This window comes from Ctenopharyngodon idella, chromosome 24, assembly GCF_019924925.1.
Source record: "Ctenopharyngodon idella isolate HZGC_01 chromosome 24, HZGC01, whole genome shotgun sequence".
Classification (NCBI taxonomy): Eukaryota; Metazoa; Chordata; class Actinopteri; order Cypriniformes; family Xenocyprididae; genus Ctenopharyngodon; species Ctenopharyngodon idella.
The window spans coordinates 27335067-27362589 of NC_067243.1; the positions used below are offsets into that span (position 1 = coordinate 27335067).

A 27523-nucleotide genomic window follows, 5' to 3' on the forward strand; every position below is an offset into this window, starting at 1 on the left:
TAAATTCTTTTCAGTTACCCACAAACCATATTTTACTCATAACAGAAATTCTTGAGGAAACCTACGACAAATTCGCCTTGAGTGACAAACCGTTTGCGTTAGAAATTTCCCTTTACAATGAACAGAGGTTTAGAATATCCTTAAAAGTCCCCCGTAGTCAATAATTTTATCCCTTAAAACTCATCTTTGATCACCAAAATTACATATTTAAACGTTTTTTTCTTATGAAAAAAAATCTTCATGCCTTAAAATAGCTTGAATGTAACTCTACACCCTTGCCTCATTTATTATACACAGATCTATGAATATGCTAATTAGCCCCACCTCCACTTACTTGCATGAGCTCAGAAATCCACTCGGTCAACTTACTGAGGTAAACGCTGCACAACGGTATCGCTATTTACAACGTTGGACACATAATGGTAAATAATATGATTAGCCTTTTGCTTGACTATGTTATCAAACAGCTAATAATGTGTTGCTAATGTTACACAAACCATGTTCCTGTTCACGAGTCAGACAGCTGCCTTCTAACAATCAGCATCCTTACAAAGGCTTTGAACAACTCAGAACATCAGTGGAGAAAGGTATATAGTTAATCATAATAACATCGTAATATACATCATACACCCGCCATATTGCTAAATCTACCCGATTTTTCATATCAACAGAAAAATACTGCGGAATAACCTGACTTCTTTTGAGACTCCCTTGCGCGGTCAGTTAATGATATGCTAAAGCCCGCTGGCACGTTGACGTGATTGGTTACAAGGTAGTTTGTGACGTCACAAACACCAGCGATTTTAAACCGCTGTTTTGAAACTGTTTTTAGATCACTGCAGTTTTAAGGAGAAAATACTCAGCAATGGTGTTGACTTATGAATTTGCACATGGTTTGTCATAAAGCATATTACAACAACATTAAAAACTTAATTTTCACCACAGGGGGACTTAAAAATACCCCTCTAAAATATTCAACACCCTTAAACTCTTTGTGTAATTCTCACACACACCGGCAGCAGGGGCTGAAATGAACTGCAGTGCGCTTAGAAAAGAAAACGCGCACTGATTTCTTCTGAAGGAGAGAGAGAGAGAGAGAGAGAGAGAGAGAGAGAGAGAGCTCGTGCAGGGAGTGCGTTCAGTGTTCACTTCACCTCCCACATGTAACGTGGCAGCCAGCGATGGCAAAGCTCCTCAACAAGTGAAGCGTATTGTCTTCACTCTTCAGCTCCTCGAAGAATCACGACATGATCGCGGTGAGCGCGGAGAGCCCCGTGGATCAGTACCGGACGCTGGCGTACGACACCGCGCTCAGTACTTTACTCGCTGTGCTGGTGTACGTGGTGCTGAAGGTGAGCCTGGACGGGATCCGCCAGTGGCGGGCTCGGATCTCGGTGCTGATCGTTGGCTCGGGTCCGATCGGGCTGACCGCGGCGCTGGTCGCTGTCCGCTCCGGTAAGGTGCTGAAGCTGACGCTGCTGGATGAGCGCTACCGGAGCGCGCTGCTCTGCAGACCGCAGCAGATCGCGCTGGACCCGCGCAGCGTGCGCTTCCTCCTGGACCTGGGGGTGGATTTCGACAACATGGAAGGCTGCTGGCACAACGAGCACTTCTTCACCAAAATCGGAGTGTTTCAGGAGTATTTGCTGAGCATCCTGGAGCAGAAGAAGCAAAAGGTTGACGTGAAAGTCCGTTTGGGAACAAAGGTACGTGCGTTTCTCACTGCGTGGCTCGCAAAACAATCAGAACTACTTGTTAAAGTTAGTATATGATTATTTTAGTCGCTTTCTTTCCCTGTTCATATGTTCAAAATTACATTATGATGCATAAAATGCTGATATCTGTAATATAATATGGGGAGCGTGTCCTAGCTGGATATTAGACAATCTTAGATAAGCTATACCTGATCTGATCATACCAGGTGAAGGTGCTCCAGCTAGGTTTTGAACATGGTAGCTGGTTACCATCTAATGGTATCTATCAACCAGTTTGAACCATATGATCAGCTAGCTAATAAACCAGCCAGACAGACAAGGCATAAAAGCATTCATGCTGCGGTCAAACCCTGAGAAAACATAATGATATTCATGATTCAGAAATGCTTGATATATCAAAAAAACACTTGATTTGATTCTTTGATTCAAAAAATGCTTGATTTGTCAAAAAAAACCTTTTTTTTTTCTTTTTACCTTGTTTGAAAAAACTTATTGAAAATAATGATCATGATGCATACTTCATGTTTTAAAGGTGCAAGTAAAATATGTTATTACCAATGTTGGGCTAATTACTCAAAAAATGTAATTTATTACTTGTTACTAGTTACTCATTTCAAAAGTATTACTTTTCCTTCAGAAGTTTTATCTTCCCCATAAAATTCTTCTAAAAGGTTACTAACAACATATTTCTGCCTCATCATTTGACCAAATTGCACATTGGATCGCAGTCAGAAGTTATTACAAACACTCAATGGTGATTGATAGTGACTTTTAAGTAAAAGTGTTGTATTGATCTCATTAATTGTGATGTGTAGCTTGAAGCTAGTTGTAGCTATAATTTCTCTGTTACCCATATATGATTATATTTCATGATGTATTTTATCAGAAATCACATAAGTTCGTAATAAATAGTTTTTTTTTTCTCTCCAAAAAGATTTTTAATTATAGTAATATAATTTACATCGGGATCAGAGGGATGTGGGTGGGCAAGCCATGTAATGCCAGATTAAAGTAATGCCACAACTTACACAACAGTGTTCAGATAATCTTTTCTCCTGACAAAATCAATGTAATAGCAATATTTCCATCTGCTGAATGTAAGCTTTTCCATATTCCAAGCTTGCCTGCTGCACTGGTGACTTCATATGCCTGTGTGAGTCGTGAAAATTATAAAAATAAATCTAGGAATTATTGGATTGTTGGATTTCAAATCAGTAGGGGTTAAAGAATTAGTTCACTTTAAAATGAAAAATACCCCAAGCTCTACTCACCCTCAAGCCATCCTAGGTGTATATGTACACCTAGGATGGCTTGAGGGTGAGTAAAGCTTGGGCTAATTTTCATTTTAAAGTGAACTAATCCTTTAAGGCATCAAAAGTAACTGAGTAACGAGCTGTTTTATGGATAGTAACTGTAATATTATTACTGAAATCTTATTAGTAATTAGTTACACTCTCATGTCTTTTTTGTAACCTCACAAAAAAACAAAAACAAAAAACAAACAACAACACATGAACAAATAAATAGGTGCATGTTTCCACTGTCTTTAGAAACCACATCACATATCTGAAGTGCTTCCTGCAGTAGATTTGCTTGCTCATTCTGCTCAGAGACGCTTTCCTCACAGTTTAAACTCAGCAGACAGAGTCGAGTCAAAGCCAAAGAGCTCAATAAAGCTGCTATCCGCTTGCAGAAAAATGAGCTTCACCAGTTAAAATCTGTCTCCCGGAAACAAGTTTTCTGCTCACAGATTTGGCTCCTTGCATTTTCTCAGAAATGTTATCTGTTTATGTAGAGCAGATATTGCCTCAGGAATAAGCCAATGCATTTCCATCACCACCAGAGGAAATTAGACAGCGTTTTTAGAAAATTAATATGATGGTCGTTTTTTCATTAAACATGCATTTAGTGCCAGCTAACTAACTGTCATGTGACTGTCATATAATTTACAGGTAATTATGTTTAACAGGTATTAATAAAGCTATAGATAGCGATTCTCTTGTGATCTTTTTTTGTTCTCTTTTGCTTCTATTTCGGTCTTTCGTCAAGGCCAGCAGTGTTTTATAGTTTGCTATAAAGTGTTCTTTCTTTTCTGGGTTGCTGCATGCTGAAAGCTATTTATTTTCAGTCAAGACAGAGGTTCGTTTGGGATAGTTTGGGCATCTTATCTTGACAGTGTGCGTATGAGGGCCAAGCTATTTGTCACTGAACCAAAGATTTTTTGGAGGAAATCGATATCTTTTGGTATTTATTCTGCTGAGATACTGAAGTGTCGTACCCATCTATATAGCATACTAGTGTATTACCTATACTATTTCATATGCAGTATGGAGTATGCAGTGATCAAAACATTTGACAAAAGTGCACACTTTAATGCACTAGCCATCCCACAATGCAATGCACTCACATTTGATATCACACATCACATATGATAAAAACAGAAGCTCAAACATGTGACACGTGGCAACCAATGAGGTTTGATATAGCGTGACGCACGCATGAGCTTCTGTATGTGAATGTTTGTGTGCCGATTATTGTTTAGATGTGAATAAATGCCTAAATTAAATCTGTTAATCATACAAAGTAATTGTATCTCTTCATAAGACTTGGATTAAACTGACTGATTCATTTTTTTGGATCTTCTAAGTTCTGTTTACCTGCTAGACTTTCAATAGAGGCTGGGACAGACACATTTAAAGGAACACTCCACTTTTTTTGAAAATAGGCTCATTTTCCAACTCCCCTAGAGTTAAACAGTTGAGTTTTACCGTTTCGAATCCATTCAGCCGATCTCCGGGTCTGGCGGTACCACTTTTAGCATAGCTTAGCATAGTTCATTGAACCTGATTAGACCGTTAGCATCTCGCTCAAAAATGATCAAAGAGTTTCGATATTTTTCCTATTTAAAACTTGACACTTCTGTAGTTACATCGTGTACTAAGACTGATGGAAAATGAAAAGTTGCGATTTTCTAGGCCAATATGGCTAGGAACTATACTCTCATTCTGGCGTAATAATCTTCTTCACATGTGTTTTGATCCGGAGATTCTGTACACTTCCAGAAGATGCGTAATAGCACCCCCTACCTTATAACAGTAAAAACACAGATTTCCATACTATTCTGTGAATGGCAGGGAAAGAGTTAAAAATATTAATTAAAAATATCTTAATTTGTGTTTTGAAGATTAGCCAAAATCTTATAGGTTTGGAACGACATGAAGGTGAGAAAATTAAGACAGTTTTCATTTCTGGGTAATTTTACCTGTAATCTAATTAAAAGTACAAAATAACCACTTTTATTTCCAAAATTATAACTGGATGCCACTCAGTGATTCAAACATACAACATTATGAATGTGTAACATAGTAGCTTTGAAATGTTTCTTGTTGCATATTGTGCACCATTTAACAAGCAATATGTTTTAAAGTGTTCCAGTTTGAGTAAATGGATTTCTCTGGCCAGTCTATTTATGCCACGTCTCTGATGTATCTAGACACGCAGACAAGCTCACATCCAATAAACCAAAGCAGACTTGAGTTTCATTTCATTTACAGCTATTCTGGGTGACAAGCTGTCAGTCTGGTTTAACAAAACTGTCCTGCTTTTTAGAGAAGAACAAACCATCAATGACAAATAAAAGTCTTTAGTTGTCATGCAAATCAACAATTGATGCTCTTACGCAGTTTAAACGTGGGTTATTGAGGAGAATTGTGCTGTTATAAAGATAAAAAACTAAATTTTATAGAATACAACTTAATACAACTTATTACAACAAAACTCATTTTGTGTATATTTAAATACACTTTTTTAATTGATTCACTATTCAGGCAACACTGGATGAGTTGCATGTATTTGATCAAAAAGAACCGGCTCATAAGAGCCATTTGTTCAAGATCTGAAGAACACTGTGCGTGTTGATCGTTTTGATTTATCATAAGAGTCATTCGTTTGGAAATCCTGACTACTGGATGCACTGTATGTTCACTAGAAAGAACTGGTTCAGAGTCATTTGTTTGGGAATGGGACCGTAGTGGCTGTGCTGTATGTTTTTGATTCACTCAGAATCAGACTTCTCTGTGCACGTTGAATGTTTCATTTAAAACAAGCGTCTCTTTAGAGTCATTTGTTCAGGAAACCGATTAAACTGGTTGCACTGTTTGTTTTATGATTCCTCTGTAATAATTCGCTAATAAGAGTAATTCGTTCACAAACCTGACTTTATTGAACACACTGTATGTTTTTGATTCACTAAAACCAGATCAAAGAGATATACATTCGGGAATTGCCGTATGTTATGAATCAATAAAAATATCAGACTCATAAGAGGCATTTATCCAGAAATCTGACTACTGGCTGTATGTTTTGATTCACTAAAAAGAACTGGTTCAGAGTCATTCTCGTCTAGGAAATTAGAATCTACTAGCCATGCTGTATGTTTTTGGTTTACACTGTGTGCTTTAAATGTTTTTGTTTAATTTATAACGACTACTAAGGGCCATTTTGTTCAGGAATCTGATTAGACTATGGGCACGCTGTTTGTTTGATGATTCAACTGAAGGAACTGGTTCATCAGAGTTATCAAATCAAACTGTATGCTAATTCACTAAAAACAACTGGTATAGAGTCATTTGTTAGGGAATTAGAGCGTACTGGTGGTGCTGTATGTTTTTGATTCACATAACAGAACCGGCTCATGAGTGTCATTCATTCAGGGAAACTGAACTGGTTGTGCTGGATGTTTTTGATTCCGTATTGCCAAGCTAAAGGTTTTCCTCTGTAGTTTAGTGAAGAGTACCTGAGGAAGATGTCCAGGGCAGAATGGCCGCGGGTGATCGTCGTTGCTGACGGCTCGTGCGGAGACTCCTGCTCTGTGCTGGGCATCAGCTCTGATTACATCGTTGAATCATGCCGCGCTTACGGGGCCAATGCCACTATAGAGAGACTGGACCAGAGACAGGTGAGTTACATACAGCCTTAAGCAGGCTCACATGCAGGGCTTTTAAATATCATCACACAAAGAACATTTTATTGTTATTTGACAAAAAAAAAAAAAAAATACAGTGCACATGCATTTTTCTTCCTTACTCTTTAAAGGGGACCTATTATGCAAAATCCACTTTTACATGATGTTTGAACATAAATTTGTGTCGGCAGTATGTGTACACAACCACCCTATAATGGTAAAAGTCCACCCATTCTTTTTTTACATCCCCATAAATCATAAGCAGTGACTCAGAATAAGCAGTTTGCAGTTTCTATGCAATTTGATGTTACATTGTTTAGGCCCCACCCATGACCCTGAGGGAGCTGTACACAGTCCACCATGTTTATCTCCTGCCAGAGCATTTAACAGCAGCATTCAAGTAAGACATGTATTCTTATTTAAGTTACTAAAGTTATTTAATCAAGAGCAGTGAGTGATTTTCTGTTCCCTATTGATATAGTTCACTCGTATTGCGTCGTAATAGATGCTATAGGAAAACTCCCGCCGAAACGTTCGGAGCTACCCGCATATATAAGCTGGCCAATCTCCACTGTAGGCTTCAGTGTCTTTCTCCTTCAGTGCGAAGACCTTCTCCTTGCTCCTTGATAAGACTGAAGAAGAAGCCTTTTCGCAGCAGAATGAGCTGATTCAGTGGTGCCCTGCAAGCAAGCTGATGCTCTGCAGTAGGCTGATATGTCACTGGCGGCTTCTGATGCAGAGGATTGCTCGGGCTCAGTGGATGACTCCGACCCCTGCCGTCTAAGAATCTGAGCGACACCAGGGCTGGTATGGATATCGAACTCACCTGTATCCTCTCAAAGACCATGGCCTGCCTGGTTGTATTAGAGCGCCACCTGTGGCTAAATCTAAGGGAGATTAAGGACTCAGACAAGACTGCATTCCTTGACTCCCTAGTGTCCCCCACTTTTCTCTTTGGCTTGCAGGCAATGCGCCACTTCCTGCACAAGCGCCGACTCAGCATCCTGTGAAGCTCGCACCATCGACCACTCAGCCCAAGCCAGAGCTTGAGCTCCGACAGCGCTTCCGCTTCCTAAGCTCCAGGGTCCCCATCCTAAGATAGCGCTCATGTTCACGCACCCATGCAACTTAATGCTGTTATGGTGAACAAAATAAAAAAACAGATTAAAAGAAAGAGCACTTTTCCTCTTCCCTATACTACAAGCACCAGTCTTCTGCCTCAGCACAACGGCCTGTCACCCAAAACGCTTGCCACCCGGGCTTAGGTATTGGGAGCCATCCCCAGATTATCGAGCTGGGTTCTTAACACAATCAAAAGAGGCTTCTTTGTTCGATTTGCTAGCAGGCCCCCACTCTTCAGGGGCGCAATCTGCAGGTGTGGAGCAAAGTGCCGCACGTCCTCCGTTCCGAAGTAATGAATTTACTGGTGAAAGGAGCACCAGCAAACAGTTCCACCAGCCCACATCGAGTCAGAAGAAGAAGAATGGTAGCCTCAGGCCCATCCTCAATCTCAGGCATCTTTGGACTGTCTGTGGCCCCGTGCACTTTTACGAAGTGCATGGATGTAGCCCTCTCCCCTCTGAGACAGAAGGGAGTGCGCATTCTGAATTACCTAGACGACTGGCTCGTATTGGCCCAGCTGGAGGCTGAGTTGAACACTTACAGGTCCCTGCTTCTCAGCCATATATAATGCCTGGGTCTCAGGATCAACCTAGCCAAGAGCTCATTTTCTCCCAGCCAGCGAATATCCTTCCTGAGAGCAGTTCTCGGTTTGGCCCAAACGCGGGCCTGGCTCATGCCAGAGTGCACGCTAGCGATTCAACAGCTCGCAGCGTCATTCAGAGTCAGGGTTTCACTCCCTCTCAGAATCTTTCAGAGGACACTTGGCCTAATGGCGGCAGCATCATCAGTTGTTCTGCTGGGCCTGCTACACATGTGGCCCCTGCAATATTAGCTGAAACCCCGTGTTCCAGCCCACGCTTGGCATCTTGGACGCCTCCATATCAAAGTAGACAATGGCTGTGTCTTGGCCCTGGCCCCTTGGAAGGACCCTCATCTGTATTGGGCAAGTACGGACCTGGGGTTGGTCTCCAGAAAGAAGGTGGTCTTGACAGATGCCTCCAACATGGGTTGGGATGCTCTGTGCGAGGGCAGACCGACAACCGGCTCCTAGTCGAGCATGGAGAGGCAGCAGCATATCAACTGCCTAGAAATGCTGGCAGTTTTTCTGGCTCTCAAAACCTTCCTACCAGACCTCAAAGGGCACCATGTCCTAGTCTGCTTAGACAACATAGCGGTGGTGTCCTACCTAAACCACCAAAGTGGACTCAGATCGAGGCCTCTATATTAACTGTTGAGATGCCTCTTCTTATGGGCACAATGCAAGCTGCACTCGCTCAGAGCGGCGCACGTGCCGGTCAGACTGAACCAGGGGGCAAACATGCTGTCCCAGTGCAATGTGTTCTCAGGGGAATGTTCAAACAATCTGAAGTATATTCGAGAGGGCAGAAGTCGACTCACTGCCCAATATTTTTTTTGAAGGACAGGGGCACGCTGGCCCACGAGTGGCACAGCCTTCCCCGTACGCATTTCACCCAGTCACGCTGCTCCCTCAGGTCATCAGATGAATCAGGGATGATAGACGCACAGTCCTTCTGGTTGCCCCTCTCTGGCGGAACCAGTCATGACTCCCCGGGATGATGCAGCTGCTGGCCAATTCCCCTGAGGAAGGACCTCCTTTCCCTGCTGAAGGGAATGATTTGGCACCCCTAACCGGAGTTGTGGGACCTCCATGTTTGGCCCCTTGACAGCAGCCTAGGCTCCCCAAGAGGGTATTAAGCACTATTTCAGAGGATAGAGCCCTGTCTACCAGACTCCTCTAGGCTATTAAGTGGTCTGTCTTCTCTGACTGGTGTGCAGTATGGAATGAAGACCCTGCATCCTGTGACGTTTCACAGGTGCTGTCTTTTCAGCAGGAGCTGCTGGGCAAGAGGTACCTTCCCCATGGTATCGATGTCAAAATTGTGGCGAGTGAAAATGCTGAGTGGCTAGTAACTTTGGAAAACCACTAGCCACAGAGGCTGGTGAGCAAAAAAGTTAATGTCAAGCCCTGCACAGATCTAATATACACATGCGATTTCTTTACTTGCTGTTTACATTCACAGACATAACTTACTGCGTTTATGTGAACTTTGTGTGTTTTTGACATAATCTTGTGAGTATTTGACAGTTTAAGTGCAATAAGATGTGGAAGAGAACTTAGTTAATACTCACAAGATGCCCCGTCAGACAGCCTGACATGCTTTGGATGTGTGCACATTAGGAAAACTGTATATCAGAAATTTAGGCTTTAAAACGCAGATAAATTTTCATGATGAAGAAGAACTGCAATGATACGTAAGTGTGATTGCAATAGAGATGATAATCAAAATGAAAAACAGATGTTTTGTTTGATTTTTGTTTGATTTTTTTGTCAGAGTATTTGAGGCACAAGCTGTACAGGCTCCACCTTCTTCAGAAAAGTGGGGTGGGGAGCAGCAGCTCATTTGCATTTAAAGACACATGCATGAAAACAGCATGCTTTTTCTTTCACTGAAATATGGGCATTTACAACATGGTATAATAACCATGGGAGCTGAAACTTCACAGGCACATTCTGGGGACACCTGAGACTTATATTACATCTTGAAAAAAAGGGACACAATAAGACCTATTTAAATCATTATACCATATCACGTCATTATATCTCAGTAGCAACCTTTTTCCCCTTCTCGGGCTGTTATTCTCCGAAATCTCTCATTGTGTTCTTGAATTTAAATGTAGTCCGAGCGGTTTGTGGTCATGAGGTCATCGGGGTCCTACTGGGCTGATTCACTTTATGAATATGGGTGAGGAAATTAAGCCACTATGAATAATAATAGAGTCTATTTCTGCCAGCAGTGATGCAGGTGAGCCAGAGAGACGCTGCCAGCATACAGCATTAACTGCATGTGTTATAAGTAACAGTGATTCTGTCTGTATTTTGACTGTTTTTTACACAGGTTTAGAATGACAGTTTGTATAATTGATTTTTTTCTCTCTCACTTTAGTTAATGTGCTTTGTGTTTGAACAGATGGTGTAGAAGGTGTAGCTAATGCAGATAACCAAGGTCAGCTCGTGTCCCCTGACAGGCTGTTTTGTTAGTCTGTGTTATGTATACAGTATTTCATCAAACAAGCTTTAGCAACCTTGATAAGGTTCAGAGATAAGCAGGGTTTCAGTCTAATTAGTGCAACCGAAACTTGGCTCTGGATATTGATGATTCACAACCATTGACCATGATTTCCATGACCATATTTCACTCTTTCTATGAACTTTAAAGTCTATGAAATCAAAACTGACAATTCTTGTTTTTTATGGAATATTGCAGTATTATAAATGATTTTGCTAAATTCATGCGCTTGTAATCTTGAATCAAAATAAACTCCTCTCCCTCTTGCAGCGACATCTCTTCTCTGATGGCAAGGGCAGGGCAACCTGTCACTCACATGAGATCCACCAATAGCAAACCACAACCATCCAATCAATTTCCCACGGACAAAATCAATCCCCGCCCTGCATTTGTTCTTGTTCCAGAAGCCGTTTCACTCATACGTCACAAAAGGGAAGAAAAGAATAGCACAACTTCCCTTTCATGCTGACTTTTAACAAATACAAAGACATTTTTTAACGGTCAGCAATTCTGGAGAGAAATAGCACAGACACCGGAAAAATATTAAACTTTCTAGTGTGCATGTGTCGAGCATCTGTGCTTGCGTATACTTAAAATTAAGTATACTTTGAAAGGCTGTGCATTCGCTGTATGGTAGCATATGCATATAAATGAAGAATTAAACAGGCCATCCTAGCAGGCATGCAACCTATACATTCAATGTTAAAATGTGGTTGAAATAATGTTGAAAAAACATTGAAAACAACATTGGTTGTGAAAAGGTTAACAAAATTTAGCAGTGATTCAAATGTTGAAAATTGATCCATGACATTGATTAAAACATTAAAATGGGGGCCGGGATTTTTGCTGCTGTGCTTTTAAGAAATTACTTCTTCGTATATGAAATGAGAATCTTTTAAATGTTTTTTTTTTTCCTCAACTGATTCTACACATTTATCTAAACTAAGTTCAAAACAAGACAATTAATACAGCAATCTGAATTTGTAATCGTCATTTCCCCCGTATTGTACGTTTTTAATTGATCTCGTACAAATTACATACATAACTATCTCAAAATAAAAGGCTCTTGCTTGAGTTTAGGAATATTCAGCAGTGAGCGAATATCTGTTCAGACAGGAGACAAATGAGAAATCCTTAAAGGCCAGAACATGACCTGGCTGGATTGTACTGTACTGATGTTTCTGCCAGCATTATTGAATTGTTTCAGAAAATAGTGCCTGCTGGGAGATTTTGCCCCCCATTAGAAATCTGTTTAGTCCAATCAAATTTCCTGTCCTCATTTCATCAGAGTAAAAGATCACCAATTTTGGCCCAGATGGAATAGAACACGCAATTCAGCTTTTTACTCTGCAGTAATTAGTGTGTCAATCATAGAGAATGAATAATGTAACAAATATTTCAATATATCAAGGATGACTTGTAAATATATATGTACTGTATATATGTAATGTTTTAAATGTGAACATTTTTAAATGTTAATTATAAAATAATGATTTGGTCTGATTCTGTTTTATAGGTTCCTACACCAGAGATCCGTGCACATAGTTTGTACTTTGACCTGTCGGCATATGGGATCGACACCGCAAAGGAACCGCGCAACTCCTGCCAGCCTGCAGCCAAACCCGGATTCCACCTGAAGATATACGGAACCTTCCGGAACCGCTGCATGGCTCTGGCCTGCACTTCAGAAGCAGACTCCAAAATGATGCATTTCTTGCGCCACACAGCCAACTCTTCAGTAAGACATCACAATCCCGGCATGCATCTGTTTGACAACTTCATCTGTTTTTAGGTTCAGGGAATTCTATGCATTCTCAAAATCCTCCTCAGCTGAACCTTCTGGTTGAAATAATGTCAGTTGGTGTTTCAAACAATGTTTAATGCCAAATAGCTGTAAAAAGGTTCACAAAATACTTATATTAAAAGTTGTATATACCCACATTATTTTTGCTTTACCTGCATATTACATTTGTATAAAGCAATATATAATATAAATAGCAAATCTAGACTGCGTAATTATATCGTTTATATGCGTTTATATCATCACAAAAATGTTGTGTAATATCGCACACCTCTCTATATAAGGATAGATATATATTATATACACCTTTATCTACATACATACAGTACACTCACAAAAAACACTCGTCCTGCTTGCCACAACAATATATACTATATAGCAAATCACAACTGCCTGATTTTATTTTTGTCGTAAAATGTAACTATATTGTCGCATGGCTCTTTATATAAAGTTGGATATATACAATAAGTATGTCCAACTGTATCCAGATACATACAGTATGTTTACTTGCATATGCCGATATATACCATCAGGGCTGAAGCTAGGGAATTCTGGGCCCCCTGAAAAAACACTGATGTGGGCCCCCCACCGCCCTCCACTCATAACATATATCAGTATAAGATATGGGCATATCTGGCACAATGTAAACTAATAGGATTTTCTATAACAAAATAACAAAACAGACAAATAAATAAATGCAAATAAAGGTTTTATTGGACATCGGCAAAAACGATATAAATATTTATATAAATTTATATACAATGTTTTATAAATATTACATCAACACAAAGGCATTAGGAGATTAATACAGTAACTTCATATGAAGCATTGTTTAAAGTCATCAAGCAATTATTCAAGAAAAACTAATAAAATAAAAACAAAACACATGAAATTAATAAAATAATAAAATGAACTTTTTTTTAGTAGGCCTACCAACAATATAATATAAAATGTCTTTCTAGTCAGTCTGGTGTTTAACAGCCGAGGTAAACATTCAGATTAAAAAAAAAAAAAAAAAAAAAGGGCAATTGTAAAATAAAACCTCTTAAATTTCTTATTGTCATTTTCGAAGAAGATAATATATGCTACAGCATTATATATATATATATATATTTTTTTTTTTTAAAGAGATACAGCTAATAAATGTATCCATTAAAAGCAGTGAATTGTATTCACGTTTTCTTGACAGTATTGTTATCTTAAACATTTCACATCAGCAGCGGGCAGGTCTGTGATCCTTGTGACAAAAGCGCAAAAAGACGGTGATTGGAGCGCGTAATTGTTTGGGCGGTACATGCTGGTATACAGTAATGAGATGTACAGTACCGGCAGGAGGGCGGCAGATTTTGTCATATACCTTTGAAAATAATTAACGGCACGGCATCCCATCACATTAACATCCCTACAGTGCACTAACCTGTCTTGTTAAAGAATGTTTTGATAGATTGATTAAGCAGTTCTCCTGGCCTCCCTCTCCATGACATTACTGGTACCCAGATTTTTCCCTCAATGTAACTTTTTCTTACTTTTACTGTTATTGGAGCAGCCTCAACTCTGATTGGTTCTGTTCACTATAGCTGGGGTGGGACTTGTGATTTTATTGGGTCCCTCTGTGTTTGTCGCTCACTGAGCTGAAATAATTCATAACCATCGGACTAAACCATTTTTAAGGAGGCGAGAGAGAGGAGATATTTGGAAAACTTCTTTAAATTGCATGTTTTTGAGCTTTTCATTCAACTCTCAGGCATATAAATATATGTACTATAATGATTCATAATTGTAGGGGAATATATAGCATAACTACTATATTTAGTGGGCCCCCTCCATTCACCAGCTAGAGTGCCCATGATCTCCACCAGTGGGCACTCCTCCTAACTGACTTGCTTTCCCATCATGAACTTCAATTCCCTTAACCCATATGGTATGCATCATGTTCTGGGGGCCATGGAGCCTGAACCACCACAGTTTCCAGCACATTCAGGTCTGATGAATGCTAGTCCAGTGATCTCAGTGCTTCCCAGTCCAGTGGTCCCAAGACCAACACCTCTTCATAACATAGCCGTCACTCCAGAGCCTCTCCACAACATGGATACCACGCCAGAGTCTCCAGCCATTATGGACACAATGACAGAGTCTCCAGCCGTCATGGACGCCATGCCGGAGTCTCCAGCTGTCATTGATGCCACGCCAGAGTTCCCGGTCGTCATGAACTTTGCACCTGAAGCTACCAAGGCAGTCCCTAGGCATTTAAGACTGGCTTCCAGTTTGGCATGAACTTCCTCTTTGCTCCGACATGACCACAGAGGTTGTCAGTGTACTCTGTGCTTGTCCTGACATGACCATGGAGGTCATCCCCGAGTTTCCTGTCTGCCCTGATGTGACCACAGAGGGCGTCCCCGGACTTCCTGTCTGCACTGACACGACCACAGAGGTCGTCCATGTACTTGCTGTCTGCCCTGACATAACCACAGAGGTCATCCATGTACTTGCTGTCTGCCCTGACACAACCACGGACGTCGTCTTTGAACTGCCTGTCCGCCCAGACACGACCATGGAGGTTGTCCCTGAACTGCCTGTCTGCCCTGACACTACCACGGAGGTCATCCCTGAACGGCCTGTCTGCCTAGATATGACCACGGAGGTCATTCCTGAGTTTCCTCTCCACCTAGAGCTTCCTTTCTGCCTAGATATTACCACAGAGGTCATCTCTGAGTTTCCTGTCTGCCTAGATCTTCTTATCTGGCTAGATACAACCACGAAGTTCACCCTTGAACTCCCTGCCTGTGTCGTCTCGCCCAGAGATGCTGTTCTAAGTTCCAGAGTCTCGCCCAAAGAGACCACGACTAAAGACTTTGATTTCTTTGTCAAAGACATTACTGCTGGATGTCCTGCCTGCCCTGTTATGGCCACAGAGGCCATTACTGAGCTCTCTGCATGTTTTGACATGGCCCCAGAGGCCAACCCTAACCTCTTTGTGCTTTTTGTTCCAATCTTGTCTGCTCTGCTGTGGTGGTCTTCTTTTCCACCGTGGGGGTCTTCAGTCCTGTCTGCTCTTCTCTGGTGGTCTTCAACTTCGCTGAGGTGGTCATCTACTCTGCCGTGGGGAACTTCAGGCCTGTCTACTCTGCTTTGGTGGTCTACAGTTCTGCCTGATCTGCCCTGGTGGTCTTCTGCTCCACAGTGGTGATCACCAGCTCTACCTGCTCTACTGTGGTGGTCCTCAGCTGCGCCTTGGTGGTCTTCAGCCCTGCTAGCACCAATGTGGTGGTCTTCTGCTCCGCCGTGGGGATCTTCATGACCCATCCTCTTTGCAGTGGTGGTCTTCTGCTCTGCTGTAGGGATCTTCAGACCCGTCCACTCTGCTGTGGTGGTCTTCTGCTCCACAGTGGGGATCTTCAGACCCGTATGCTCTGCTGTGGTGGTCTTCTGCTCCGCCACAGGATCTTCAGGCCTGTCTGCTCTGCTTTGGTGGTCATCTGCTCCACCGTGGGGGTCTTCAGTACTGTCTACTCTGCTATGGTGGTTGTCTGCTCCACCGTGGGGGTCTTCAGCTCTGCTGAGATGGTCTTCAGCCCCTTCAGCTCTGCCCTGGTCATTTACGCTGCCTACTCTGTCCTGGTCACCTGCTCTGTCTCCCATAATCTCCACCAGAGGACACTTCTTCTGACTCCCTTGCTTTCCCATCATGAACTTCAATTTCCATAACCCGGACTCATTATGTTTGATTACTTCCAACTGTTTCTCATTATCTTGTTAATGTCTGCCTATTTAAGCCCTGTTTTCACTCATTCTTTGCAAAGTCTTGTAAGTGTCACATTGCATTTCTGATCGCTCTCCCTCTGGTTACGTATATTTTGTTTTTGACTTTCTGCCTGGTTTCCCAGATTTCCCTGTGTTTTTCTGCCCTGTTGTCTTGTTTGATTTTCTGCCCTCTTATTTGACCTATTGCCTGTTTTATGGATTATGATTCTGAATTGCCCTAATAAAGCTGCATTTGGATCTTCAACCCAAGTCTCAGAGCAGTTGTGATAGTACGTATCGCAAAATGTAACTATATAATCGCACAGCTCAAATCTTCTAAATGTGACTATAAAGCATTAAGATATTATAAACATTAACATCATGATTTTTTGTAAAGCTGTTTAAATTTGATCAAATAAATTTGACTTGACTTTACTTATAAATCAATATTACAATTTGTAAAAGTTGCAACAGGATCTGTTGAAATCTATAATACATTGTATGTATCAGCCATCAATTCACCAAAACACAAATTGCCATGAAAGAATGTTCAAGATTTGTCAGTGTTGGCAATACTCTGGTCCAATATTGGTGTACAATAATCAAACAAATACAACTAGTTATGAAATTATCCAGCAGGGGCTAGTAAAACCTTGAGCCATTGGTGCCACAATTCTAGCTCTGCTTTTGCTTTATTTGGAAAGCTTCATTAATGAATAAAAAGATAAAAAGCATAAACACAGATAAGAAAATAACAAAAATATGTGAGCGGTTGAAAAAGAAAACAATAAGAGACAAGATGTATCAGGGCACAGTCATCACAGGATATGTAATTCATGAAGACACATGCTGTTACCTAGTTACAGCCACAATGTGTGTGCTTGTGTGAGTGTGTGTGTGTGTGAGAAAGTGTGTGTGTATGTGTGAGTCTGTGAGTCTAAAGCATGTAGAGAGGGAGATTAAATGAATCACCTGATCTCTAATGACTTACCTCTCTGTTCACTCAGATCATGAAGAACATCTTCCACCAGTCGTTCAATGCGTACAAGACTGACATTGAGCCTCGTCTGAGTGAACTAACGCTGCACCACATGCAGTGCAGTCGCAAGCTGTTCGAGATCATGCTGTCATACAGACGTGTCAGCGCCGCTTACATCGAAGGAGATAATGTGGCTGTGACTGTGGAAGGAGAAGCTGCAAGAGTGCTGAACTTTGACACAGGTGAGAATAGCAGCATTTGAACATGACCTGAATGCAAAGAAAGTTACTTTCTTATACTTGTGTTTATGAATAGTCATATTTATAACTTTCATTACTTACAAATTTAGCTGGAAAAAAGAGAAAGAAACAAAAAGAAAGAAAAAATCATCTGGTCTTTAGCAGGTCTTAAATTTAAGTAAATACAACCTCAGATGAACAACAACACATGACATATCACACCGTGTCATTATTTATTTAACAAAAATAAAGCCTAAATTGAAAAGCCATGTGTGACAAACTAAGGACACCCTATGATTCAGTTGCTTGTAGAGCCACTTTTAGCAGCAATAACTTTAAGTAATCATTTTCTGTATGACTCTGGAGAAATTTTGGCTCTCTTTTTTACAACATTGCTTCAATTCATTGAGGTTTGTGGGCATTTGTTTATGCACAGCTCTTTGAAGGAGCCGCAGCATTTCAGTCAGGATGAGGTTTGGACTTTGACTGGGTCATTGAAACACCTCGATTCTTGTCTTTTTCAGCCATTCTGTTGTAGATTTGCTGGTGTGCGTGAGATAATTGTCCTGTTACATGACCAATTTAAGCCAAGCTTTAGCTGTCAGACAAATAGTTTCACATGTGATTCTAGAATACTTTGGTATACAGAGGAGTTCATGGTCAACTCAATGACTGAAGGTTCCTGCAGGTCCTGTGGCTACAAAACAAGCCAAAAATCATCACCCCTGCACCAGCGTGATGGAGAGTCGGTATGGGATGTTTGTGCTGATATGCTGTGTTTAGGTTTCTGTGCATTATGGCCAAACATATCCACTTTGGTCTCGTTTGTTCAAAGGACACTGTTCCAGAAGTCTTGTTGGTTTGTTCAGATTCAACTTTGCAAACCTAAGCCGTGCTGCTGTGTTCTTTTTAGAGAGAAGAAGCTTTCTCCTGGAAACCCTTCCAAACATGCCATACTTGTCCCGTCTTTTCTAATTGTACTGCCATGAACTTTAACATGTTAACTGAGGCCTGTAGAGTCTGAGATAGAGTTCTTGGGTGTTTTGCAATTTCTCTGAGCATCTGATCTTGGGGTGAATTTGCTGGGCGTCTGTTTTGAATGTCTTCCTCTTGTAAATAATCTTCCTCACTGTAGAATGACGGACTTCAAATTGTTTGGAAATGGCCTTGTAACCCTTCTCAGATTGATAGCAGCAACAGTTGCTTCTCTAAGATAATTTCTGATGTCTTTTCTCCTTATAATTGTGTTAACACACACCTGAAGACTCCAGACCAGCAAATTGCCAAAACTTCTGCTTTTATAGAGGTGATCACACTTGATGATGATCAATTAATCAAAGACATTTGATTAGCAGCGTCTGACTGATACTTACCCTCTTCGTTCATAAGGAAACAATAAGGGTGTCCTTAGTTTGTCACCCATGGCTTTTCCATTTTGGCCTAGTTTTTGTTAAATAAATAACGTCACGGTGTAATATGTCATGTGTTGTTGTTCATCTTAGGTTGTATTTACCTAATTTTAAGACCTGTCAAGGACCAGATGATTTTTTATTATGTCCTGATACGGAAAACCATAGAATTCAATAGGGAGTCCTTCTTTTTCACATGCAATTTGTAATGCAAAAAATAAAATAAGAATAAAAAATAAGAATAAGCTTTTAAAAATATATATAGAAAAACGTTATTTAAAAGTGTTTTTCATTGGAATATGAGCAAAATCACATAATTTTTTTTATTGTACCTAAATTTTGCTATAAGAGAAAATGCATAAAATGCAAATGTTATGCTGTGATATTTGCCCCTTAAAAAATGTAAAATTGTTTTGATATTATACTTTTTTTAGTTAATAATAATATTACATTTAGTACAGTTCAATTTACAATAGGGCTAGAACAACACATTGACGTAATCAATTACGTTGATTACGCATTTGTTGATGTTCACCCCTAATCCCGTCATGTTTCGCACAAAACAAAACTCTAGAGCAGATGCTAATGGCTAGTGTGCAGCGCCGCTTAATACGGTTGTGTTCATACAGCAATTTGTTTAGAAGTGTGACAATCCCATTTTATAACAGAACTGAATTCACAAGCTTCATCAGTATTTCAGTTTTGTCCTTGTCAAGCATAATAGTTTAATCTCCTTTGGGAAAAATCATCTTTTTTAAAATTATATATTGTACTTCGCAGAAAGCACAGGAAAATTGACTATAATGTGATGTAATGCACTTTTATGTGCAATCCAACATCATTATGAGATTTTTTTTGCACTGATCTTCAACCCCATAACATTTTTGATGTAACGACACAAACCGGAGACAGAAAAATTACATGGGTTATTAATATTTTTTTTTTAAGTGAATTTATGTGATTTATTACAAGGCACACCAAAACTAGGTGATACTGTTACAGGGTTGAAATGATTTTGACTTAACTATAAATATGAATTGGAAAAATAACACAAAAAACAAAGTAATAAAATAAATGAGAAAGCTAACAACATTTTCAATGAAGCCAAAATATTATTTCAATTGTAACATTCCCTTTCAGATTATATCTGATTGTATATTTGACACTATTTGTCTGTAATCTATTATATGAATATGTCTTTGTTGATTAAGGTTGTGGTGTGAACCTGGGCATGAGAGGCCTGGAGTCACTGGGGATGTTCATCTACAGAACCGCCACGGCTCTGGACCAGAACGATGTGTTCGAGGCGCTCTCGGCCAAAATCCAGCACTCCAGACACGTGGCAGAGACCTTCAGGAAAAGCGGACTGGCCTCGGCCATGTTTGAATGACCCTGCGTATGTTTGTACGACAGCCAAAGTGTGTGTGTGTGTATTTTGAGGGAAGTTATAAACAAAATTGCTTACATATAATGATCAATATTGAGATAGTTTGGGAATGTTCAATATTCACTGCACATTGCAGGCAAGTTTATGTATTTGCATTTAATTTGTGAAAAATAAGGTTTATTGGTGTAATATGGAATCTTGTTTCTGCCAGAGACTAAAAATTAAAAAGGTAATTGCGACTTTTTATTCCACAATTCTAATTTTTTTTTTTTTTTTTTAAATTTTCCCACAATTCCCCACAATTCTATTTTTTCTCAGAATTGTGAATGTATATCTCATAATTCTAACTTTTTTTTTCCTATTCAATTGCGACTTTATACATCACAATTCTGTGAGATAAAGTCACAATTACCTTTTTTTTTTATTCCGTGGTGGAACATCTTGTTGCGTATGCAACCTGGTTCCCTGAGAAGGGAAACTTCGGCGCTACCTCTTGGTGTTGACACTATGGGGAACGCCCTCGGACTGACCGGTGTCTGACCCTGACTATAGTAAAGGTAATCTCCGGAGACCCATTATGGACAGCAACCTCCAAAACTGTGCCTAAGTGGGCAACAGATTAGAGGGACGGCATTTTCCAGACAATCTACAATGGCGACTTTAGCCGTCCTGGTTTTCCTTCTCAGAATGCCTCTGAGTGATCACCTCCCTGAGGTCTTGCTTCCTCTTCTTTGCAGAACCGCCACTTCTGCCCCCTACTCATACACAAGCATGGACAGCCATGCTGTCTTTCTGACCCTGTCTCCAGGTTTTTCCAGGGGATGGGACAGAAGGTTTAGAAGAGGAAGTGGAGGGTTCAGGAGGTTATTCAAACCTTTGCGGGATGTGCTTCCTGAAGGCAGCTGTCTGCACTCTCACCTCCCTGAAAATCCTCACCACTGCCTCAACAGAGGTGGCAAAGAGTCCAGAGGGCGAGATCAGGGTTTGATTCCTGACAGATTAAGTCACAAGTGCCTCTCTGTGACCACCATCGCTGTCATCGAACGACTGATGGCCGTGACCGTCTGCTTGGTGGCCCAGAGAGCAAAGTCTGTGTTCTAGAGTAGTTCAGCAGCCGCCTCAGGTGACAATCCCTGCCCCTAGTCCCTAAGCAGGTTGGCTTGGTATGCCTGCAACAGCAGCCTGACCCACTGCCACATATACCTTACCTACAATATGCGAGGTGGTCTGACATGGCTTTGATGGAGACCAAAGCCCTCAACGAGGATAGCTATTCAGTGCCTCTTCCTCAAGGGCATCTTCACATACCCTCCATGTTTGTATGTGTGCCCAGTATGGGTTCTTCCAGGATCTCTCCACCTCAGTGTGAAGGTCCGGAAGGCTCATGGGGGAGGGGTGATCATGGCCCGCCAGGAAGAGCTCGTCCAATCGACTGTCAGCGACTTCCCGCTTCTCACAATCCCAAGTCAAATTCAACTTAAATGTGGTGCGAGCCATTACGTCAAGCAACTTCCCACATGCGGGGCTGACAGGGGAAGTAGGCTTAGTAATTTCACTGTCATGCCCTACTCCCACCACATCTAGCTCCTCAGAGCTAGACGTCGACAGCATCATGCACTCTGCTAGTTCAGAAGAAACTGCAGAGTGGGCTTCCGAATCCAGCAGATCACCTGAAATGGCAATATGACATTGGGAAATGGACACTCCCCTCCCGAACTCCTCTGCCAGCTGAACGAGGCCGCGTGCCGTAGGACCTGAACCACGGGTTGCAGATGCTCCTCTTCCCTCGAGAAAAGGGACAAGCGTGAGTGGAACTTCTTCACTGAAAACTTTTCGAAGTGAGCGCATTCAGCTCCCTCGAGAACTAACACAAAGCTTGTGCATGTCCTCTGGTGTCATAAAGCGAGGAGACAGAAGAACACACTTCCTGAAAATCTTCTTCTCCATTGCCATGCGCTACAAACAAATGTCTCCTGAAGATAACCAAGCTGATGACGTGCAACTTGGGTGCCTTTTTATGTGCACAGGCACTCCGCATGTGACGTCATGGACTGCATGTTTACAGATGCTCAGGCACCGGTCACTCTGAGGGCGTTCCCCATAGCGTCAACAACAAGCACAATGTCAAAGTTCCACTTCGAAAGGGAAACAAGCTCCCATAATGTGATGTAATAGTAAAATTGGTACATTTTTGTTTTGTGAGTGGATCAAACACCTTGACAAAATAAGAACTGGAGACCAATCCTGCCTAGAATGACCACAGTCCAAAAGAAAACTTCACTAAAGATAGTAATCTCAAAAAATATTTGGACACTTCTAAAAGTATAAAAGCCACTGCGTTAGATAACAAACTCTCACATTTAGTGCAGTGTTGGACTTAAAGGGATAGTTCACCCAAAAATGAAAATTACCCCATGATTTACTCACCCTCAAGCCATCCTAGGTGTATATGACTTTCTTCTTTCAGACGAACATGATCTGAGTTATATCAAATAATGTCCTGGCTCTTCCAAACTTTATAATGGCAGTAAATAAGAGGATGAAGCCCCAAAAAAGTGCAACCATCCATCATAGAAGATAACCACACGGCTCCGGGGGTAAATAAAAGCCTTCTGAAGCAAAGCGATGCATTTGTGTAAGAAAAATATCCCTATTTAAAACTAGTGGAACTAGCTTCCGGCAGATGGCCGTACACACATCAACTTGCGCCAAAAGAGTAAGCCCTGACGCGATGTAGGAGTAGTGTAAGCTTAGGCGCCTCTCGCGGTTCAAACAAATAGGGCTGGGCAAAATCCTCTCACATTTCTCTTTAAAATTTCAGAGATCTAATTCGTGACCGGTGTTTTGTTTTGCGCTCTCCTCTGTGCTTCCACGTTCGTCAATACATCATGCGTGGGGTCAGAGTTCACTCTTTCGCCATAATTCGATGGTTATGGCCCTTTGTTGGATGCTAGTTATTTTAGTTTTTAAAGTTTTAAATATGGATATTTTTCTTACACAAATGCATCTTTTCGCTTCAGAAGGCCTTTATTAACCCCGCAGAGCTGTATGAATATCTTTTATGATGGATGGTTGCACTTTTTTGGGCTTCAAAATATCATCCTCTATTCTCTGCCATTATAAAGCTAGGACATTATTTAATATAACTCCGATTGTATTCGTCTTAAAGAATAAAGTCATATACACCTAGGATGGCTTGAAGGTGAGTAAATCATGGCGTAATTTTTATTTTTGGGTGAACTCACCCTTTAATCTCTCTTTAATCTCCCTTTAAGCTCATGGGTCACCAACACTGAGCAGATGATCTGTACTTGAGGCCAGTTTGAAGAAGTGCAGTCTTTCTCAAAGAACTTCAGTGCCTGTGAGTTTGGACACATCGGTTCAGTCGATGAAGCTCGCTGTTGACGTCAATCATACTCTTCTACAGGACAGACATGTTTATGATATCATTTGCTTCACTATGAAACAGATACTAGGCAAAAATAAGTAGGTACTAGCAGTAGTTTTTAATGGTGGGACAGTGCCACAAACAGACAGAATCACTGGAATGACATAAAAACACATTGATCAACAATCAAACAAAAGGAATGACTCGTCAGATCAGTAGAAACGAAGTGCCTGCCAGAAATTACAAGCACCACATTTTACATTTAGTTCGATAAGATTACATATAAACTATTTATTTTGTAATATTTGTTAATAAAATAAAGTGTTTGCCTTATGATTCTGTGCATTATTTCTCATTCAAGTATATACTTTTTTATTTGAAGTCTTTCATTTTTTTTTATATTAGTGAAATAGAATAGTAAAACACTTTAATGTGATTATATTTCTAATAAAATAATGTTTGTTATTTATTTTAAAATCTAAGATGCTCAGGCTCAATGTATGGCACAAGTACGTTTGCTCAGGCGAGTATGACCTCTAGTGGACAAAAGCCTAATGTGAAGATTTCGCAAACTTGGATTTGTGAGGGGGAAAAAAAAAAGTAAAATTAAAATAAATAAATTTTAAAGTAAAATCAAATAAATAGGCTTGGTTTAAAAGAAAAAAAAAAGATTTGTTTACTTGTCATGTGACCATTTACTGACATCTGAGAACTGTAAATATGAATGTGAGGTGTTATTTTAGTATTATTTATATACTGTTATAGTATTTCTTATTATTTTGAATTATATTTTAATTTTAAATTTAAGTTTAAGAAATTTTGTTACATGCTTTTGCCATTTTTAGTAGTTTTTTTAGTTTTAGTAGTACTTTAGCCTTTAGCCTAGTTTATTTCAGTTAGTTGTCAGGGCAACAACTTTAATTTTCATTTAAAGCTTTGTAATGCTGCATGTAATACTGATCTTTTCAGTTTTATATATATATATATATATATATATATATATACACATTATTATTGAAGAATATCCAAACTTGCTCTTCAGTAGATATACAGCTGAATCTGAATCTGATATGTGTCTTTCATAACTTATTCAGTCTGCGATTAAGAACGCTTTTAAACTCAGAAACTGGATCTTTCAAGTCGAAGCCAACCTCAAACTCTGGCTTCTTTCCGAGGGCAAGAACAGCAACTGTTATGGCCAAAGTGGCTGTCAGACCCCAGATCATATGAATGTTGCCTGTCCGGGGGTCCGTGTACATGAAACTATGGATGGGGCTGAAGATGCTGGACACAGGACAGCAGGAATGATCAGCCTCTTTAGTAAAGAACTCCAGTGGAAGAGTGAAGACCTCGCTGACTTCATCTGCATTCGGATGGGCTTCGAAGGAGCTCTCGATGAAAGCCACGACCGGAGTGATCAGAAGACCGGCCTGTGGAAAGGGTTTAAGCCATTATAGTTGACCACAAATTAAAATAAAAATGATCATTTTAAAATTTCAGAAATGTCAGTGAACCTTGTTTAGGATGGGGAACAGTTTGCAGATGACCTCCACTGTGTGTGAAGGAAGGCCGATCTCCTCCTGAGCTTCTCTCAGTGCCGTGTGTGTTTCATCTGTGTCGCCGGACTCTGACTTTCCTCCAGGGAAACACACTTCGCCTGCGTGATGCTTGAGCTGAGAGAGTCGAGAGGATTTATCAAGAACACTCCCTCGTGACAGAAGAGCACTTAAGAGGACTTATTATACAAATAATAGACTTAGACTGAGTTTCTGTTTTCAGACACTTAACTCTTAAAGGGTTAGTTCACCCAAAAATGAAAATTAAGTAATTTATTACTCACCCTCATGTCGTTCCACACCCGTAAGACCTTCGTTCATCTTTGGAACACAAATTAAAATATTTTTAATAAAATCTGATGGCTCAGTGAGGCCGGCATCGCCAGCAATAACACTCCCTTTTTAAAAGCCCAGAAAGCTACTAAAAACATATTTAAAACAGTTCATGTGACTACAGTGGTTCAACTTTAATATTATAAAGCGACGAGAATACTTTTTGTGCGCCAAAATAACAAAACAGCGACTTTATTCCACAATATCTAGTGATAGGTGATTTCAAAACACTGCTTCATGAAGCTTTGAAGCCTAACATATCATTTGTTTGGAATCAGAGGTTCGGAGCGTGTATCAAACTGCCAAAGTCACGTGAACTATTGAAGTTTCAAAACACTTATGACGTAACGAAGTCTCGTTTACTGAAATCTTGTGATTTTGGCGCTCTGAACCACTGATTTGAAACAAATGATTCGTTAAGCTTCATGAAGCAGTGTTTTGAAAGCGCCCATCACTAGATATTGTGGAATAAAGTCGCTATTTTGTTATTTTTGGCACACAAAAAGTATTTTCTTCACTTTATAATATTAAGGTTGAACCACTGTAGTCACATGAACTGTTTTAAATATGTTTTTAGTAGCTTTCTGGGCTTTTAAAAAGGGAGTGTTATTGCTGGCGATGCAGGCCTCACTGAGCCATCAGATTTTATTAAAAATATCTTAATTTGTGTTCTGAAGATGAACGAAGGTCTTACGGGTGTGGAACGACATGAGGGTGAGTAATTAATGAGAGAAATTTCATTTTTGGGTGAACTAACTCTTTAAGTGCAATTAAATGAAAATGTATTAGTATAATTTTATATTAAATGCAATTAGCTGAACTTTAGAGTGCTTTTTTGTCCCACTTAAGTGTGACTTAAAAACATCTGTATATGTAATTTCATAATTACTTCTATCGTCTTTGAAATATGGTTAAAGTTTAACGCTGAATGTACTTCTATTTCTACTGAAACTTGTTTGTCAGGTATTTAAATACATATGTAATTACACATTTGTAATGATGGAGCTGAAATTTAGCAGGCTACATTTAATATACATTAAGTTTAAAAGTAACATCGAATAACAGTTCCAATTATTATCATGTCTTGAATGTTCTTCAGTGTGTTTGTCAACACATTCAAATAAGTGTACTTATTTAAAGCAGGAAAACATAATTAAATGAATACATAAATTAATTAAAATGTACTTTATAGTTAAACTTTTAATTTGACATTATTACAAAGTGCAGTTTTTAAAAGTTACTTCATTATTATCTAAAAGTACATTTTTTTTTAATTTACTTTTAAGATTTTAAGTACACTACAAGTGCACATCAATACAATAAGCACACTTATTTTCAGAAGGGTATTAATGGCATTAATTAATGAGATTAGTATGTTTTTATTCTAAACACTTTTTTGCTTTAAGACACAGTAGCATTTGCATTTATCTTTGTGAAATACATCTAATAGAATTCAGAAGAGACCTAAAAAACCAAACATCAGCTTACATTGACTGACCGAACGGTCAGTAACACATGCAGCTGTCCGTCTCTCAGCAGCAGAGGAATCAGCACTGAAGCTTTAGGAACGGCAGGTAAATGGGAAAACTCGTCGCCACTATCGTATTTCTTTAATGACCTGATAGTTTTCTCCTTGAGATCCATCGCGGAATATAAGCACCCGTCAGAAGACTTTCACTTTACGCTTCCGCTTATCTTAGTGCTTCCCATAATGCTCCTCTGGGCTCTTGGTTCACCTTTAGTTCAGTGTGTGAAAACGTCGCTAGATAACAGACAGAAATAGAACAAGCAGTTAGACGAG

The 27523-nt window shown here is 40.0% G+C and overlaps 2 protein-coding genes across 3 annotated transcripts; one reads left to right on the top strand and one right to left on the bottom strand.

Moving 5' to 3' along the window:
• Positions 1 to 1247: 1247 nt before the first annotated feature.
• si:dkey-234i14.6 (uncharacterized) lies at positions 1248 to 24166 on the top strand. Of its 2 annotated transcripts, XM_051883595.1 has the most exons (5): positions 1248 to 1706; positions 6496 to 6672; positions 12406 to 12627; positions 17439 to 17652; positions 20270 to 24166. In XM_051883595.1, exons 1-5 carry the CDS (start codon positions 1248 to 1250, stop codon positions 20446 to 20448), a joined length of 1251 nt encoding a protein of 416 aa, XP_051739555.1. In that variant the 3' UTR covers positions 20449 to 24166. The 2 variants fall into 2 exon arrangements, with proteins under 2 accessions (XP_051739555.1, XP_051739557.1); XM_051883597.1 differs by lacking the exon at positions 6496 to 6672.
• Positions 23929 to 27501, bottom strand: nudt7 (nudix (nucleoside diphosphate linked moiety X)-type motif 7). Its single transcript, XM_051883634.1, has 3 exons — positions 27211 to 27501; positions 25348 to 25506; positions 23929 to 25263 (listed from the first exon to the last, which is right to left on the bottom strand). Exons 1-3 carry the CDS (start codon positions 27364 to 27366, stop codon positions 24913 to 24915), a joined length of 666 nt encoding a protein of 221 aa, XP_051739594.1. The 5' UTR covers positions 27367 to 27501; the 3' UTR covers positions 23929 to 24912.
• Positions 27502 to 27523: the final 22 nt, after the last annotated feature.

Coding starts and splice junctions, on each gene's coding strand:
- si:dkey-234i14.6 (XM_051883595.1), top strand. CDS start 1,248: ATGATCGCGGTGAGCGCGGAGAGCCCCGTGGATCAGTACCGGACGCTG. Junction 1,707..6,495: donor AAGTCCGTTTGGGAACAAAG/GTACGTGCGTTT, acceptor TTTCCTCTGTAG/TTTAGTGAAGAGTACCTGAG. Junction 17,653..20,269: donor AGTGCTGAACTTTGACACAG/GTGAGAATAGCA, acceptor TTGTTGATTAAG/GTTGTGGTGTGAACCTGGGC.
- nudt7 (XM_051883634.1), bottom strand. CDS start 27,366: ATGGATCTCAAGGAGAAAACTATCAGGTCATTAAAGAAATACGATAGT. Junction 25,507..27,210: donor TGACCGTTCGGTCAGTCAAT/GTAAGCTGATGT, acceptor CGACTCTCTCAG/CTCAAGCATCACGCAGGCGA. Junction 25,264..25,347: donor TGTTCCCCATCCTAAACAAG/GTTCACTGACAT, acceptor CCCTTTCCACAG/GCCGGTCTTCTGATCACTCC.